This window comes from Cavenderia fasciculata (genome assembly GCF_000203815.1).
Source record: "Cavenderia fasciculata unplaced genomic scaffold Scf_Dfasci-F-a-11f03.f1-5, whole genome shotgun sequence".
NCBI lineage: Eukaryota > Evosea > Eumycetozoa > Acytosteliales > Cavenderiaceae > Cavenderia > Cavenderia fasciculata.
Window position 1 is genome coordinate 839,705 of NW_004457718.1, and position 17,390 is coordinate 857,094.

The 17,390-nt window shown below is 30.7% G+C and overlaps 10 protein-coding genes across 10 annotated transcripts; 6 read left to right on the forward strand and 4 right to left on the reverse strand.

Annotated features, from left to right (window-relative positions):
• Positions 1–28: 28 nt before the first annotated feature.
• On the reverse strand, positions 29–2,284 carry sec1 (Sec1-like family protein; the record flags this gene model as incomplete). Its single annotated transcript, XM_004357952.1, has 6 exons — positions 29–629; positions 715–956; positions 1,038–1,475; positions 1,554–1,750; positions 1,842–2,138; positions 2,251–2,284. 6 exons carry the CDS (start codon positions 2,282–2,284, stop codon positions 29–31), a joined length of 1,809 nt encoding a protein of 602 aa, XP_004358009.1.
• A 910-nt stretch (positions 2,285–3,194) lies between these two features.
• Positions 3,195–4,322, reverse strand: DFA_00294 (uncharacterized protein; the record flags this gene model as incomplete). The annotated part of the gene is made up of 1 exon (XM_004357953.1): positions 3,195–4,322. One exon carries the CDS (start codon positions 4,320–4,322, stop codon positions 3,195–3,197), a length of 1,128 nt encoding a protein of 375 aa, XP_004358010.1.
• A 1,682-nt stretch (positions 4,323–6,004) lies between these two features.
• Positions 6,005–8,961, forward strand: DFA_00295 (uncharacterized protein; the record flags this gene model as incomplete). Its single annotated transcript, XM_004357954.1, has 5 exons — positions 6,005–6,050; positions 6,851–6,912; positions 8,355–8,407; positions 8,622–8,657; positions 8,814–8,961. 5 exons carry the CDS (start codon positions 6,005–6,007, stop codon positions 8,959–8,961), a joined length of 345 nt encoding a protein of 114 aa, XP_004358011.1.
• Positions 8,962–9,152: 191 nt separating this feature from the next.
• DFA_00296 (uncharacterized protein) lies at positions 9,153–9,951 on the forward strand (the record flags this gene model as incomplete). Its single annotated transcript, XM_004357955.1, has 2 exons — positions 9,153–9,187; positions 9,300–9,951. 2 exons carry the CDS (start codon positions 9,153–9,155, stop codon positions 9,949–9,951), a joined length of 687 nt encoding a protein of 228 aa, XP_004358012.1.
• Positions 9,952–10,329: 378 nt separating this feature from the next.
• DFA_00297 (uncharacterized protein) lies at positions 10,330–10,776 on the reverse strand (the record flags this gene model as incomplete). Its single annotated transcript, XM_004357956.1, has 1 exon — positions 10,330–10,776. The coding sequence occupies one exon, from the start codon at positions 10,774–10,776 to the stop codon at positions 10,330–10,332; it is 447 nt and encodes a 148-aa protein (XP_004358013.1).
• Positions 10,777–10,846: 70 nt separating this feature from the next.
• DFA_00298 (uncharacterized protein) lies at positions 10,847–12,435 on the forward strand (the record flags this gene model as incomplete). Its single annotated transcript, XM_004357957.1, has 2 exons — positions 10,847–12,279; positions 12,405–12,435. The coding sequence occupies 2 exons, from the start codon at positions 10,847–10,849 to the stop codon at positions 12,433–12,435; spliced, it is 1,464 nt and encodes a 487-aa protein (XP_004358014.1).
• Positions 12,436–12,514: 79 nt separating this feature from the next.
• Positions 12,515–13,533, reverse strand: DFA_00299 (uncharacterized protein; the record flags this gene model as incomplete). The annotated part of the gene is made up of 2 exons (XM_004357958.1): positions 12,515–12,524; positions 12,593–13,533. The coding sequence occupies 2 exons, from the start codon at positions 13,531–13,533 to the stop codon at positions 12,515–12,517; spliced, it is 951 nt and encodes a 316-aa protein (XP_004358015.1).
• A 187-nt stretch (positions 13,534–13,720) lies between these two features.
• DFA_00300 (uncharacterized protein) lies at positions 13,721–13,942 on the forward strand (the record flags this gene model as incomplete). Its single annotated transcript, XM_004357959.1, has 1 exon — positions 13,721–13,942. One exon carries the CDS (start codon positions 13,721–13,723, stop codon positions 13,940–13,942), a length of 222 nt encoding a protein of 73 aa, XP_004358016.1.
• Positions 13,943–14,009: 67 nt separating this feature from the next.
• On the forward strand, positions 14,010–15,944 carry DFA_00301 (uncharacterized protein; the record flags this gene model as incomplete). Its single annotated transcript, XM_004357960.1, has 3 exons — positions 14,010–14,841; positions 14,893–15,570; positions 15,595–15,944. The coding sequence occupies 3 exons, from the start codon at positions 14,010–14,012 to the stop codon at positions 15,942–15,944; spliced, it is 1,860 nt and encodes a 619-aa protein (XP_004358017.1).
• A 104-nt stretch (positions 15,945–16,048) lies between these two features.
• DFA_00302 (uncharacterized protein) lies at positions 16,049–17,314 on the forward strand (the record flags this gene model as incomplete). The annotated part of the gene is made up of 3 exons (XM_004357961.1): positions 16,049–16,068; positions 16,375–16,580; positions 16,638–17,314. 3 exons carry the CDS (start codon positions 16,049–16,051, stop codon positions 17,312–17,314), a joined length of 903 nt encoding a protein of 300 aa, XP_004358018.1.
• Positions 17,315–17,390: the final 76 nt, after the last annotated feature.

A 17,390-nucleotide genomic window follows, 5' to 3' on the forward strand; every position in this document is an offset into this window, starting at 1 on the left:
TACTTTCATTCATGCATTCATTCATTATTTATGGATCCCTTTTTAAATTATAAACATCATCGATGAAATCATTTGGTAAGAGGATACCAGTTGAACCAATATAAATATTTCTCTTATAGTAGGTAGATAGTTCATAGATGGAACGCATTTCCGAATAGGTAACACCACCAGCAATGAAAATGATCAACTTGCTGCCAGTGTATTTGGTCTCTTCGACTTGGACGGCTGGATCGGCCCAACGTGGTTGGTTGCTCTTGCCCTTGAGTGATACCTTTGATACTGGGGCGGCAGTGGTTTTGGCGATGGGTGTGTCACGGACAAATGGGAAATCAGTGTCTTGGAGGGTGTCGTTGATAAGATTCTCTGCAATGTCTTTGACCACTGGCACATAACGAGATACTTCGTATGGGACACTACCAGTCTCTTGCTTGCGTTGCTTTTGAATGTTGGTCTTTGCCTTGGCCTTGGCACCCTTCATCAATGTGACACCCAAGTAGTAGAGGTTGGCAATAGCCGATTGCTCCTGTTGATTCAACATTGCCAAATCCATCAATTTTTTACGATCAACATCTTTAATACCTTCTTGTGATATAATATACATCATTAATAATCTAATCTTATCATTTTTTCTAAAAAACAAAAGTAAATTAATAACTAATCATTATTTGTTTGTTTGTTTGTTTGTTTGTTTGTCTTTTCTTTTCTAAAACATACTCAATTCTTTGTTCAGAAAGGAAAGAAGATAATCTACCAACAATATTCTTTGGTGAACTACCTTTGGCATCTTCACCAGTTGCCATATCTTGTTCCAAATAGGCAAGATTAGCCATATCTTCTGTGAATTTTTGTGATGATTGTTCAGCAAGATTAATATGGGTAGAATATTTTGACATGATCTCTTGGTATTGTGGTAAATTTCTAATTACATCACTTGCTTCTTTTAATGATCCTGTATTCTAAAATGAAATAAAAAAAAGAATAATAATTAATAATAACTTCTTTTCTTTTTCTTTTTCTTTTTTCTATTTCTTATTTACTTGTTGAGTATATTGAGTAACTTGATTAGTTCTCAAGAATTCATCTAAACGAGTTTTAAGATATTCAATGACATCAGCAATATGTTTATGACGAAGTCCAGTCCACATGTAATCATGATCGCTAAGGAGAGCCTCCTTTTTCTGAGCTGTACCCGATTGAGAGGTCGAGTCGTAAGAGAAACGATCGTTTTCAATCTTGAACAAATCATAAATCATAGCTTGATAGGTGAATTCGTGAAGCAATGGAGCAATTGGGTCTTGACTTCTATCCAAAATCAATAATGTTCCTCTCTCGTCACTTGGATTCCAATTCTTTGAGTTTCTAGCTGCATGATCCATTCTCTCTTGTGTCATACCTGCAATCACTGCACTAACTGGATTATTACGTGAATATCTAATAATTGGATATTCTCCCAATGATACACATAATGATACCAACTAAAATAGAAAAAGAGAAATAAATAAATAAATATTTAAATCACATGATTAATTAAATGGTTTCTTTTTGTTTCATACTCTAGTAGCAATTTTAGCTTGTTCTTCAATTTGATTTGGAGCATCTGGCATGAATAAAGTTGGGATGGTATGTTTTTGATCAAAATGGAATACTTGTGATTCATTTGCCAAGAATTCAATATTCATTTCTTTAAAGGTAATAATTCTTTGTACTGCATTGGATGCTGATAATTTCTTGAATTCAGAATCTGGCAACTCTAAATAAATTAGAAATAAAATAAGTTTGAGTAAAGTAAAGTAAAGTATTATTATTATTTGTTTGTTTGTTTGTTTGTTTCATTTTCATACTTGAAGTTAAAAACAAATGAATTGCTTTGTATTGAGGATATAGTTTCTTTTTAAAGTCATTGATTAAGAGATCGATTGATTTGGTGGTAGGAGTGATAAAGTAGATTGCTTCAACCGATGGTAATCTTTGACGTGGTTGGTTCTCTATCTTTTCGACGACAGTAATCTTCTCCTCTGTAATATCGTACATTTGGCAACATGCTGAAATAATACGTAATGCATCTTGATCTACAACCAATGCTTTCCATCCATTATTTGAATCTGGTGTTATAGTTCTAATGATTTCATCCAATATTCCTATATAACATTAATATGAAAGAGTAAAAGAGAGGGAGAAGAAAGAAGAGTTAGTAGGTAGGAGAGAATGATAAACTACAAATCATCAAAATGAAAGATCATTCATTCATACTCTTTTTGGTAACATCTCTAAGACTGGTTGCCATCTTTCTCTTTTTCTTTTACTTTGTTATCTCTATCTATCTGTCTCTATCTCTATGTCTATGTCTATCTAAATTATTATTAATATTATTATTATATTATTATTGCGCAATTAAAAATACAAGTATCTAAGTAATAATAATAATAATAATAATAATATCTATCTATCTATCTATCTAATCTTAATATTTGTATTAACAAAAGGTTAAATTAAATAATGTGAGATAATGAGACGATGAAGAAGTTCTCTCTTGGGGTGAAACCATGAAAATCTTTCAATATTTAATTAATTTTGTCGCACCATGAATGGCGTGAGATTACTTTTTTTTCCAGCATCTGCGCTAGAGTCACAATAAATAAATAAATAAAGCTATAGTTTGTTTGTTTGTTTGTTTATATTTTGATTTGTATATGTTTTTGGTTTTATATTTACAAAAAGAGAGAAAATAAATAAATATTTATTTATTTATTATTTATTAAATAATTTAGGTTTGGTTGGTTGGTTGGTGTGGTGGTTGGGTGGATTGGGATTATTTAGTATTTTCAGGTTGGTTTTAGTTTTGTTTGTTATTATTTATAAAATTGATATTTACAGAGTTTGTTGTTTTAATTTTAGTTGTTATTTAAAATAAAAAAAAAAAGGTTGTAAGAAGAAATTAAATTGATATAATTTAACCTTCATATGAAATGATTGTTTTTTTTTTTTGTAGCAAGGAAGGAAAAGGTTTGTTGGAAAAAAAATTTCTAATGTAGTTGTTGTTTGTTGTGTTGTTTGATATTCGCCAATCAATCAATGAAGTTTGAATCGTTAATGAAAATGAATTGAATCGGTTTGTTGTTGTTGTTAATATTTGTATTTGTGTTGGGGAGTTGGGGGATGATTTATGATTGAATGATTTAATTTATAATTTTGATTTAAGCCTTGAGACCATGTCTATTTTTAAAATTTTCTAACCATCCACTTGAAGCCTTGAAATTATTATTATTCAACTGTTTGGAGAGTTGAAGAGCAATATTTTTGATAACCTCACCATTGACAAGCTCACCGTTGGCCTTGTGCTTGTTGATTTGGTCGAGAATGATTTGTTCTTGTTCGACCGAGAAGCTGGCCTTTGGGCCCTTGTGGAGCTTCTTGAGGTTCTTTTTGTTGAATGATCTGTACTTTTCGATATTGCTCAACCAGCGAGAAATGATTGATCTCGAGATGTGGTACTTTTCGACGACGTATGGCATACCGTGTTGGAGCTTCTCTTCGAGTATCTCTAATTTCTTGGATACTTCATACGACTTTCTTGGCTTTTTTAATCCGGCAAGTTCCTTTTTTGGGACCACTTGGTTGTTGTCGGCTTGTCGCTTGTTACCTTGTACGATGGATGTGATCGTTGGCGTTGTCGTAGCTGATGACGTTGTCGTCGTGCGTGGACTATTACAACAGCTAGTGCTATTGGAAGAAGATGCTGGTGAAAAAGGAGAGGTAAAAGAATAGGCTGGTGAAACGGGGGCGCTCTCAGAGACTGAATGACCACAACCACGTGGTGAAGAGAGTGGTGAAGATGCCATGGCAGATGCTTCAGTCAAACTATTTAATGGTGAATTTTCGTCAATATCAGATGACATATTATCATCATCTTCATTGTCGTTGACCATGGTTGGGGTTGGAATATTAAATTGTTGTTGCTTGGATGGTGATACATAAACTTGTTGACTATTATGATGATGAAGATGATGATTCTTGATATTATTAAAATTCAAATTAAAACCATGTGGATTCTTTCCATATTTTGCGAGCAATAAAGTTTCAACAACAGCTTCGGTACTGTTATTTAAAAGTGCTCTATCATTATTATTATTATTATTATTAATGTCGGTGATTTCTTGAGTATTATTATTATTATTATTATTATTATTTTGATTATTATTATTATTATTAATATTAAAACTATTGCTGTGAATGATTTCTTGAAGATGTTGTAAACCTCCCAACTGTTGTTGCTGTTGAGCTTGTTCACGTTGTTGTTGATTTAAAATAAATGATAATTCCATTTTCATATCTGTATGTATATTGTATATTATATTATTAAATAAAAAGTTGTGAAATAGAAAAGGATGTGTAAGTTATTAAATTTGTTCGAATAAATAAATAAATTAAATAAATAAAATGTTTGTTCTGTGATTCTGTCTGTATATGTTTGTTTGTTCTGAAGAAAATCGAAAAATGAATTGGAAGCTTTTGCAAACTTTTTTTTTGATGTATTTGGTGAAGGTGACTGTACTGATTCTCTTCTTGTACTAAGAATTTGAGAAAATCTTATTTTTTTAATAATAAAAATTGTTTGTTTTTTTGTGTAGGCAGCTTTTGTTTTTATTTTTTTTGCACAGTCACCGGAAAAGGGTGTGGTCAGCAAAATAAAATTTTAAAAATTAAAAAAAAAAAAGAAAATAAAGAAGAAAAAAAGGTTTCTCTCCAAAGTCGTACGACTACTATGTTTGTTTGTGTTTGTTGATGCTATGAGAATTTAATTAAATGTTGTAAAGGTACCTGGTTGTTGTTTTTACAAGTTTCTGTTTTTATCGAGATGATAAAAAAAGAAATAGAAATAGGATTGGGAATGGTTTGGTTGGTTTGGTTGGTCGGTTGGTTGGGTTTTAAAATGTAATTAATTAATGTACACAAAAAGTTATTTATATGTTGTTGGTTTTGGTATGGTAGCTTTGTGTAGTGATGGGTTGATGATGTAAAATAAAAAAAATAAAAAAATAAAAATTTTACGTGAATGACGTAAATTTACGACGACGAGCTGTTGCTGATGCTGATGATAATAATAATAATAAATAATGATGACTTGGCTCGCAGCTCTTTGCTTTGTATGATGAGTGTAAAGATCGATAGTATAATATTATTATTATATTATCTGTATCTTCGTGTCTGTATGTATGCTCAAAGTTAACTATGAACTATGTCTTATTCTTCTTTACCTTTATGCTTTATATATGTATTAATTAAAAATTATTTGTTTATGTGTGTGTATGTAAATATATCTCTGTCTGATTGTTGTTTGATTTGCTTTTTTAGTTTAAAAACTATATTTATAAAATTAACGTTCAGCCTGATTGCATCAAGAGCGAGCTTCCTGTCATTCTGCTAGACCTCACTAAATTTCCCCACCGAATTGATTCCGAAAATTATTTTTCGTGAAATTTGCGAGAATGGGTTGTTTTGTCGAATTTGACAATGGTGACACAACAGCTGTTGAAGCTTGTGTGGGTCAATCAGAGTGCGATATTTGCAAAAATCGCCAAAATTTACTCTAGTTTTACGTCATCTTTGGCGATCGCAACAGAATCAGACAAAAAAACACAATCACGCACACCACTCCCAATTCCACCTGAAAACCCACTTGTCTTTTCGTTGATTTAAACTAGAAGAAAACAAAAAAAGGATCACTTTTCTTGGTGTGTTCTTTGCTAAAGAGGAACTCTCATTGAAAAGTACAGAAGAGTTGCTTTTACACTAGAACAAGAATAGAGAGACGACACAGAACAACTCAACAGAGTCACATTCTGTTATTCTTTCTCTTCTCATTTCTTCTTCATACATTTATAACTTAAATATATATAATACCCAAACAAATAAGAGAAGAAAGAAGGATAGAATGATGATGGTGGGGGGAAGAAATAAAGAGAGAGAGAGAGAGAGAGAGAGAGATGGTTGATGTTCGATAATAATGACAGTGGCAATGTGTGAACAACAACAATTTATAACCATAAAAGGTAAAGAGTATTATTAACAATAACAGTATCATATGATTTGTTGCAAACAAAGTCAACGATACATAAAAGGTTAAAACAAACAAAACAATGCATTGTTGTTGATTGCATTGCATTGCTTTCACCACCGAGTGCAGTGGTGTGAAAAACAGATAAAGATAAAAGTGATTGATTACTTAATTGGGTCAGTTACCATTTTAGGTAAAATCAATACATAGGTGATGGTTGGTGGGTGTGGGTTGGTTGGTTGGTGGGTGGGGTACGAGAGAAAACAGGAAAAAACCATACATTATCATATGATTTATTTTTGTTGTTGGTACTTACACTTTTTGAAAAAGTAATATCAGAAATGGAAGTTAATGATTCTTTCTTTCTTTCTTGAAAATCCAAGTCAGGCCAAAGAGTGTAGGTTGGTAATAATAATATGAATATGAATATGAATAGTAATAGGAATAGGAATAGTTTTTGTTTAAATAATTATAGTTTTTTTTTTGAATGAATGATTGATTGATTGTGATGGATAATAAATAAAACGGAAGGTATATTACAGTGAATTAATTTTAAATTAAATTAGGGAATGAAATATTATTATTGGCAGTTGGATACTATTTAGTTCCGAAAAAAAAATATATTTAAAAGATTTAAAATAAATAAAATAATTGTAGTAGTTGTAAAATAACACAAAAATAGGGAATTTGGTTTAGAGATATTATTTTGTTTTTTTTTTGGATAGGATAGGATAGTTTGTTTTTTTTGGTATGGAATCTTATAAAAGGATTTTGTTTTAGTTTTTAGTTTTAAAGAAAATGATGATTGTTTAAAAGGAAATAGGAATGACAAGACAGACAGTTGGGATGGAAATAGAGTAATTAGGAATGGGGAGTACAGAATACAGTAAAATAAGGTTATTTATCAATTGTAGAAATGATGATGATGATGGTGATGATGATGCAAAAACTGAGACTGGGTTGTCGTTGTTGTTGATGGAATTCAATAATATAAATAAAGTAATGAATGTGAATGGAAGTGAAAGGAAGTAGTGTATTTTTGTGATGTGAAACAGGTTCGATAGGTACTCTGTTGCCGCTGCTGCTGTTTCTGCTGCAGGTGGATGGGTGGGGGGGTCACTTAAGAATGTGGGGGTTGAGTGGGTGTGGAAATGGAAAGCGTGTGTTTTTTTGTTCTTCTGTTGTAAAAGGGAGAGAGCGAGAACAATTGCAACAAGCAAGTGAGAGAGTTGTTTATAATCCAAATTTATCTCGTCGCTGGGTTCACAACAACAAAAAAGAGAGTTGGATGGATCGATTGTCAACAACCTAGACGACAACTTTGTAAAAAACAACGCGCACTTTTGTCTGCCATATTATTGAGTGAGTGAGTCCGTCCGTTGTTGTTGTTGTTTGTGTTAAGTGAGTGGTTGTGGTGGTGGGGGTGGAGTAGATTTGTGTTGTTATTTTTTTAAACCCCGGTGAGTCATAGTCTGTTTTGTTGACTGTTGCAACAAGTATTGATGATATCAAAAAAATGAATAACATCGATGCTAAAAAATGTGGAACTGATTTACCCACCCACCACCCACCCTTTACCATTCCTACTGCCATCTTTGGAACAGTGTGATAATAACAATAACATTGCATTGGTATATTCAAATCATTATCACATTTAATAATAATATCCTTCCTGGTTCACTCGTTTGTGATGATTCTCTTCCAAACCTATTCCTTGCATATGAAGAAAGGAATAGAGAACATCAATCCTTCCATATTTCCCGTCAGTCTGTCAGTCAGTCGGTCAGCCAGTAAGTCTGTTCATTTCCAAAGGGATCTCTTGCCCAAACATAGAGCATTTATGCCAATATTCTGATAGAACGATGAATAGTTTGGGAAACTCGAATTATCGAGTCAAGAGAGAGTGAGTGAGAGATGATGTGAGGATGTGGTTATTCTATTGTTTGGTTTTAATTTTTCCAATGGATGGGAATACGATTGATTCCACTGGGATTATTCTTATTTTTTTTTTTTACCCAAAAAAGGAAAAAACAAAGAGAAGGTGGTTGGTTGGATTGATTGATAATACCAAGTTGTGTTTGGTAGTGAAATCATACATAATTCTCAAAATACTGTTCATGGTATAGAACAACCAACTTACTATTTTTTATTATTAATAGAATGCCTCTTGAGAATGGGATTGGTGATCTATCAATCAATATTATCCACAACAACATCAAAAAATATGGCGGTTGTTTTTAAAAGAGTGGGGTGGTGGGTGGGTATAGTGGAATTTGTTGTTGTTGTTCTATATATGTAGATCACTATTGAAAATTTAACAATACGTTTCGGTTCATTCATTTTCGTTCCATTGTATAGCTTAAATTACATATATTCTATTTTTGATTATATGAGAAATTGTTGGTTGGTGTGTGTGGTTCGGCTGTTGGATCGCTGCGCTCCCAAAAAAAAGTATATACCATTCGCCCTTGCGGGGCTCATTCAAGTATGATATTATAGGTTATTAAGTTAAAAAAGTTAATTATTTTTAGAATTATATTTTTTATTTATTTATTTTTATTTTTAGTACTTTAATTTTAACTTTTAATACTTTTATAGGAAAGTTATTAGGTTAAAAAAGATAGCATTATTTTCAAAAAAAAAGAAAATATTGGATTGATTTTACATTTTGGATTGTAGATTCATAATTTTAACCTTTAAAAAGTTATTGAAAGAATTCAACCATTGAATCGTTTTTGGTACAACATTCCTATAAGAGTCAACCAGCCAACAATAATGTCGATGATGAAAAGGGTGGATTGACACTTGTAGATTATTATACATGGACACAAAAAAGACAAAAAGTAGACACTTTTGGTTATAAATATAATATCAAGAATATTTTTGGAATTCGAAATAATAACTAAACAAGATATTAATACATGTAATAGAAATAAAATAAAATAACAAAAAGTAATTTTATTTTATACACACAGGTTGACTCTATCAAATCAGAATTTTAGGTTAAATATACCAAGTCTAGATACTTTTATTTGCTTCTATTTTCTTTTGTTTTTGTTTATAAAAAAAAATTGGTTAATAAATAAAAGAAAAAAATATGATGCGTTTTCTTTTGTTCTATGTCACTTTTCTGTAATTATTTTTATTTTCTCATTTTTAATTAATTTTTTTAAATTTTTCTCAACATTTAATGAAAAAAATTGCTCTATTTCATTATTATTTTTCATGTTATTTTATTCAATAGAGATATTTACAAACCAACAAATATGTTAAAAGTTAAAGAGTCAGTAGACCCAAATGAAGCGGTAGTGGAGAATATTGATTTTCAACACGGAAGAGTATTGAGAAACCATGACATCATTTCAAGAGTGTTTAACGAAACTCTCAAAAAAAAGTTGTCGATTACAACTCTCAAAGATGTATTACATCAATTCAACCAAACAGTAGATAAATCTTCTTTAAACTTCAACTTTAAAACATATGATAGACAATCAGTCATTTTTCAATATGAAGACAAATTTTGGAAAGGAACTATTACAAAAGAAATCTCCATCTACAAACAAAAAAAAACCAAGTTTATCAACATCAAGCTCCCTAACGATGGATATGTTTACTCTTCTAAATATTTAGATGATCAGAAGCAAAATGACTCTTTCATAGTCAATGAAGAGACGTCCTCCTTCATCACTGATCTCGAATCACTTGTTCCATTTGAAGGTGGTTGGGTAGAGATTAACTACAAGGAAGAAGATTCAAGATTCGAGATATATTTCACTGATGACAACCAAGAATCTCCAAGTATTCTCACAATCAAGTTCGAATATGGTTACTATGAAAATTGGGTAAATGGTCACAAGTACACGAGATCCGAATTGAAAAAATTATTAAACAAATAAGATTTTGCTTATATCCCTCCTTCATATCATTTATTTGACAACTCACTATTATCCAATACCATTAACTATTACAATCTTTATTGCTTAATGCCCAAGACAAAACAGTTTTCCATTCTTTTATCTATTGTGGACTGTGATATATCAATAAAAAAATATATATATTAACATTTTAAAATGATTGTTATATTTTCATGAATGACTTTGTTTTTTTTATCTTACGATTATAATGGCTACTCTGAGTCCAATTGAACACACAAACGAGGTCGATAAGGGAATATCAGCTTACTTACTTAAAATAAATTACTTTTTTTTTTTTGTTATTACAATTAATTTATTTACTTTTTTTTTGTGGTGAAGACACTGGCTTTGCTCCATGTTTTAATAAGTGAAAATTTGACCATACCAAGTATTAACTACAACGAATAAACCTTGTGATCTCATCTCGGAGGCACTACGATAATAGGTGGTATCTGATAGGAGGTCAGTAACAGGGATGGTATCATTGCCATTGACTGGTTGAGCATCACTGAGAATGATGGAGCCAGACCCTGATTGACCACTAAAGTTAAAGACACACAATCTCTTTTCGCCCTGGTACGACCACTTGTAGGCAATGAGTTGACTGGAGTCACTGGATCCAGTGACATTGAGGTATTCGAAATCACCATACTTAAAGACTGGATTCGAAACGATGGCAGTGAGATTTTGGTAGAATCCTTGCACGGTGCCAATAGCAGGCTCGCTCTCTTCTCTTCGGAGATGCACGTCGAGTTGGTATTGGTATCCTTCGAAATCACCCCACCAAAAGAAACGCAGACCGGGCATTGTGTAGGTGATCAATGCGGCGGCATGATTGAAAATTGATATAAAATATTTTCTGTTCTATAATTATAAAATGAAAAACTTAATATTTGCATCAAATTTGGAAAATAATTTCAACTTGGAAACATTACAACAAATGTGCAACAAGTGTTTGTCGAATGATGATTATCAAGACATTATTCGATACATCAAGCAATACTTTGTCAAATTACATGACACACCAACAGTCTTGATGTTTATCCCAAAAGGAATGGATGGAGAACAAAGATTTATTTCATTGGCATATGAAGATGCTAGAAAACAATTCTTTTTAGCATCCTTGGTTTGTAAAGTAAATGGAAACGACAACTCCATAAGAAAATGGTTCTTTGATGTTGATTGTGAAAGATACTCTACTACAATGGATCCAAGAAAACCAAAAGTATTTATAGATGACAAAATAAAATATATAAATATGTTTCATGGATTTAAATTTAATGATCGAGAAGAGTTTGATAAAAAAATAAAAGATAAAGATACAGCAAAAATAGCAAAGGAAGGTGTTCAATTCATTTGGAATCACCTTGATACTGTCCTTTGTTCAAATAACCAAGAAGAATATAAATATCTAAAAGGTCATACTGCAAAAGTAGTATCTGGAAAGAAACAAGAAACAATGGTCTATTTGCGTGGAATCCAAGGCGCAGGAAAGTCTTCTTTAATAGAAATCATTACTGCTTCCATTGGTCACAATGTAGTTTATACTTCCTCTGATCCAAATATTTGTCTTCCAAATGCACACAATGAAGATATTGTTGGTAAAACAGTAATTGTTTTTGAAGAGATTCCAGTTAAATCTAGTAATGATTGGAACCAATTTTCAAGTGCACAAAAGCACTTTATTACTGGTAAAACAATAAAGATTAATCCAAAACACAAGAACCAATACTTTATACCCAATATGATTAGTGGATATGCTATTTCTAATCAATGGGCAATTAAAGTTGAAAATGGTGATAGAAGATATTTCATTCCAACTATATCTAAAAGTAAAGTTGGTGATACAGAATATTTTAAAAAGTTGTACTCTTTTATACAAAATGATTTGGTAATGGAAGCATTTTACTGGGAATGTATTGATATTGAAAAAACAAATCCTTTTAATGAGAGATTAATCCCAGACACTGTATGTAAAAATGAAATATTAAATGATCATCTATTATCTATTTATGAATTTATAAAAAATAAATATGTTTTACAAGGTTTGGGTATTGAAAGAATTACAAGAATGGCTTTGTATACATTGTATAGTAATTTTTGTAAAGATAAAGGTATTAAAATAATACCAAAAAATGAAGCTTATAAGCGTCTAGAAGAAATTGGAATAAACTCCCAACGTGGTGGACAAAATACTACAATATATGAATATAGTAAAGAACAACTATTGACAATTTATCAAAAAGAAAAATTTATCACAAAGAATGATGATATTTTTAATCAAGAAGATGAACAAAAAGTAGATGTAGAGTATGTCGATTTGAAACAAATTAATTTAAAACAAAAGAATAAAATAAAGGAATTAGAAGAAAATGCTATTGCATTAAAACAATTACATGATGAAGAAATTTTAAAATTAAAAAATAAAATAAAAGAATTGGAGGTACAACAACAAAAAAAGATTAATGTTGAACCTACTTTACCAAAAATAGAAAATAAAAATACCAAAATGATTGATGATACATTAAATCTTGCTGTTGATATCCTAAAAGATCCTATATTTAAAAAATAAAATAAAAATAAATAAAATAATCATTATATTTATTTGTTGGTTGCTTCATACCTTTTTATAATATCAGGAACATCTTGATACAATTTGATTCTTGATTCCCATGTCCAATCCTTCTTGTCTGGATAACCAACCCATTCAACACGATAATAGATTTTACCATTCTTTTTGTCTTTTTCATGTATCTTTAAAACCTTGTATGTTGTTGGTTTTCCTCTAACAACAGTTCTTGGTGGTTTCTCTTCATCATTGTCTACCAGTTGTAATTGATTCTTGGTATACCATACATCTGAATCATTCATTTTGTAAAGAGGAGGAAAAGAAGGTTTCAATACCAAATCTTGAATAGTTTTAATTTCTGGATTCCATTTAATATCTGTTGCTCTAAATTTACCAATCAATCGCTTGTCAGTATTATAATCGATAGGATCATCCAATTTAACACGTACCTTTGTTCCTATATCCAATAATTCACATGAATCTCCTTCACATAATGGCATGTCTGATAATGGTTTCCTATCTTTTTTAATTCTCTTGAATTTCTTGTTCATTGCCTTGATAATAACAGGTAAATCTTGTATCCATTCTTTTGAATCTTGACCAGTTAATATTTCTTGAGCCATCATTCTTTTAAATAGAGTACCACCCAATGTTTTGTTTCGAGATTCAACCAATGCTTGATTACGATGTCTACCAACGACTCCATATCGAATCATAATACCCTTTTCTTGAAAGTACTTTTTTGTTACACCTTTAAACTCTGTACCAGGATCCATTTGTATAATCTTTGGATGCTTTAATATTCCTCTCTTGTAAATCTTGATAAATGCATCTCTAACATCATTTGATGATTTATTTTGAAGTGGTTCTGCATCTGTTAATCTATTTGCTAAATCTACAACTACCAATGCATACTTGTATCCATTGTCATCAGGTAGAAATAATAAATCTGCTTGCTGTTTATAATTATCTTTGTATTCTTGAATATGAGGCATGTTAGTAAAAGAATCTCTTTTTGGTGATTTGTAAAGATTATATAATTCTTGTTTTAATAAATACTCTTTATCTACAGGTTCTAATCCAAATGTTTTATAATATCTCTTATTATTGTTGTTGTTGTAGTCATTGTTTTGTTTTATATATAATTAATATAATATAATATAAATATATGAAAAAGATAATATGAAAAGTTTTAAAGAATACTATAAAGATCCAATGTTTAGAAAAAAAGTATTGGATTATAAAAATGAAAAGATAGAATGTGAGTGTGGTGCTATTACATCTAGAGTAAATAGATATAGACATTTAAAAGGAAAGATTCATGTAAATAATATGAACAGATTAGAGTATTGCAAGTGTGGTGAAAAAATAAAAAGATCACAACATGCCGATCATTGTTGCTAATACAATTATATTTTTTTTATTAAATTAATATAAATAAATATTTTCTTTGATATAGATATAAATAAGAATGTCAAGAACAAAATCAGAAGTATCAGAATTAAATGTTGCAAGAAAAGGTAATAGATGTATTCAAATAAAGACAACAGGTAGAATGTCAAGAGAAGATGTGAAAAAAGAAGCTCAACAACTATCAGATGATTTCTTTAATAGAGGAATAAGAGGTACAATTCATGTATTGTTACCTTTTATGGAGACTGGATGGAAAACTGGTAAACTTACAAAGGTAGGAGAAGCAATTAGTTTATTTAATCCTACAGAATATAATGTTGAAGAACCATCACATTTTAATACTTTTCTTTTATATCTTATACCAACAGATGTAGTAGTAAAAGCAGGTGGTTGTAATGGACAAGAAAATGATTGTTTGTGGGAAGAAATGATGCAGATTTGTCCAGAGGTTATTAGATCTGTTTATCCAACCCCAGAGTCACTCAAAGAGGCAATAGGTTTGGATAGAACGGCTCTAGTTCCATTGAACAAGATACATGAAATAGAATCAAAATTACCCTCAAGTTTTAAGATTGTTGTTAGTGGTAATCAAGGATGTACGTATACATCAACAACAAGAGAAAATGCTAAAAAAGAAATAAGATTAAAACTAACAAAAGCACATTTTACTGTAGATAAAAAAAGAGATTACAAGGTTCATGGTGTATCACCTTTTGAAAAGAAACCAATCGTTTATCAATATTTGGATGATGGTAATGTGAAACTTTATAATGGTATTGAATATAGCAATTGCACAAGAAAAGAGTTAGAGGTAAATAGAAGGAATACTCTTTCTTGCCCAAATTCATACACCAAATTGCGTAGTGGATTAAATTTAAAACAATCATATTGTAAGTTTATCGAAATAGCAAATAAGTTAAAAGGAATAACATATTATAAAGTTAATCTTTATAAAACAGGAGGATCAATCACTAAAGCAGCCTATCATTTATTTTTAGAATCCAACCCAACCATTCATCCAGATTATATTGAACAAGATGAAGGTGAATGGATTAGTGCATGTTCAAGTGGTCCGTTGGTTTGGTCAGAACATGGTTATCAAGGACCATTGTACAAGTATGATGTTAGAAAAATGTATGCAGCTATTATGAAGTATCGTGCATTTTTGGTACCAATTAAACGTGGACAGTTTAAAAAAATGACAACACAAGAATTGAATGATGCATCATTTATTCCTCCAGGTATTTATAAAGCTACTGTTAATGGTAATCATAAATGTTTTAAAACTAACAAGAGAAATTATTATACTCATTATGATTTAGGATTTGCAAAACAATTGGGTTTAGAATTTAATTTAATTCAAGAAGAAAATCAACCAAATGCATTATTATATGATGGTGACAAGAAAATAAATGGTAGTACTTTATTTAAAAGCTATATTGAACAAGTAATGAAATGGATTGATAAAAGTAAAAATGAAGATAAAGAAATACAAATGATGGTAAAAGGATTATATCAAAAGTTGTGGGGATTTATGGGTAAAAAGGTATACAAGAAAAGAACTGTTAAAAGTAAAACGATTAATACATATAATCAAGACAATTTAAAACAAGAATTAAGTATGTTTGATTTTAATTATGAAGATGATTGTGATTATGTGGAATCAACAAAACCAATTAACGATACTAACTTGCATCAAATTAAATTTCATAATTCTCAACATATTTATGATACACATTGGGCAAGAATTGTACCTTTTATTATTTCTAGGGGTAGATCAATGGTTGGGAATATAATGTTGCCACATATCGATAATATTAAAAGAGTTCACACAGATGGATTTTATTCAGTGGTAGAGTTGTCATTTGAAAAAAATGGAAGACAAAACCTTGATAATGTAAAAATGGGTAATGATATTGGTAATATTTCATTTGAAGGATTCAATCAAAATGCAACCATCCACAAATTAAAAAAGGTTCAAGGATTTAATTAAAAATAGTAACATTTTATTATTTTTAAAAAACATGAAACCGTGTGTGAAGTTGTGTTTCAAAACTATGAATTTTGAAGCAGTGGGGTAAGTGGTGTTTCAAAACTATGAATTTTGAAGCAGTAGGGTAAGTAGTGTTTCAAAACTATAAATTTCGAAGCAACCCAAGGTAAGAGATATATTTAGGTTACAACATATGGTTGAATATGAATTCCCAATCACTATCAAGGATGATGTAATGATGATAGTGATAAACATGTGGTGTGGTAGTGCGTATGGTTGGTGTTGGGTTGAAGAATTTAATTATTTATTTTTTTCTGCACAATGGACAATCAGATATAAATCATCATTGTTTTTTATTAAACAAATCATAGTCTATTACATCATACTCACCGTTTGTGTATTCTATTATCTCTTTTTACAATATATATAGTATAATATATATTCACATTTCTGCAATGTCTATTATGATGTCACCAATGGTTTCCTTGGTAGATTGTTACCAACAAACAATAGGTTCGATAACTACCAAAGCCGAAACTGAAAATAGAAATGTTTCTGAAATGGAACAAGGATATCTTGACTATATTGCAGAACGTCAATCAAAGGCAGAGAAAATCTGTTCTAAAGATATTTATGGTATGTTGTAGTATTTTATTCTTAATTATTGAAAGTTACTAATATGTTTTGTAAAAGAATATCTTAAAAAATTACAGGAAAAGCTTTATCCACAAGAGGTATCCGAACTTTCCCAAGGTATCCGAGAAAGAGAACAGCTTATTTATGAACTTGAAATGGAATTCCTTACAACACGTATGGATTTTACCAACAGCTTGTTCAAGTTCAAATCCGATCCATTTGCCTATGACACCAAGATGTCCAAATTAAAGAATGGTCGTGTATCCTTGCCAAACACAACCCAAAAGTACACCAAGATATATGGTCAAGTACAAGAAAACAACGGCCTTCTCGACCTCTTGGTACAAAAAGGTGCAACTCTTAGATCTCAACTCCAAGCCCTTGCAGACTATGGTAACTGGAAAAAGGAACAAGTTGAAATCGACAACCAGGCCCAACAACTCAAAAAGGCTCAACAAGAACAAGAAGAAAAAATCCGTTTAGAGTTTCAAGAGAGATTAGATGCCCTTAACCAAGAAAAAAAGAAAAAAGTACTTCCAAATACTCCTGGTGGTGGAAAAAAGGCTGCAGCCAGACCCAAGAATCCCAAGGTCCATAATCCAAAAGGCAAACAACCAAAACCAGTTAAACCAACAAATCAAGCTCAACAACCCCCCCTCCCACCAGTTGATATTGACAACGACCATAACATGAATGGTGCTAATGACAACAATCAACAAGACCAAGATGTCTAAATCCTATTTAAAATAGGTATTTAAATTTTTTTTTCTATTTTTTAATATATAATAAAAATGGATTCAGCAACAATTG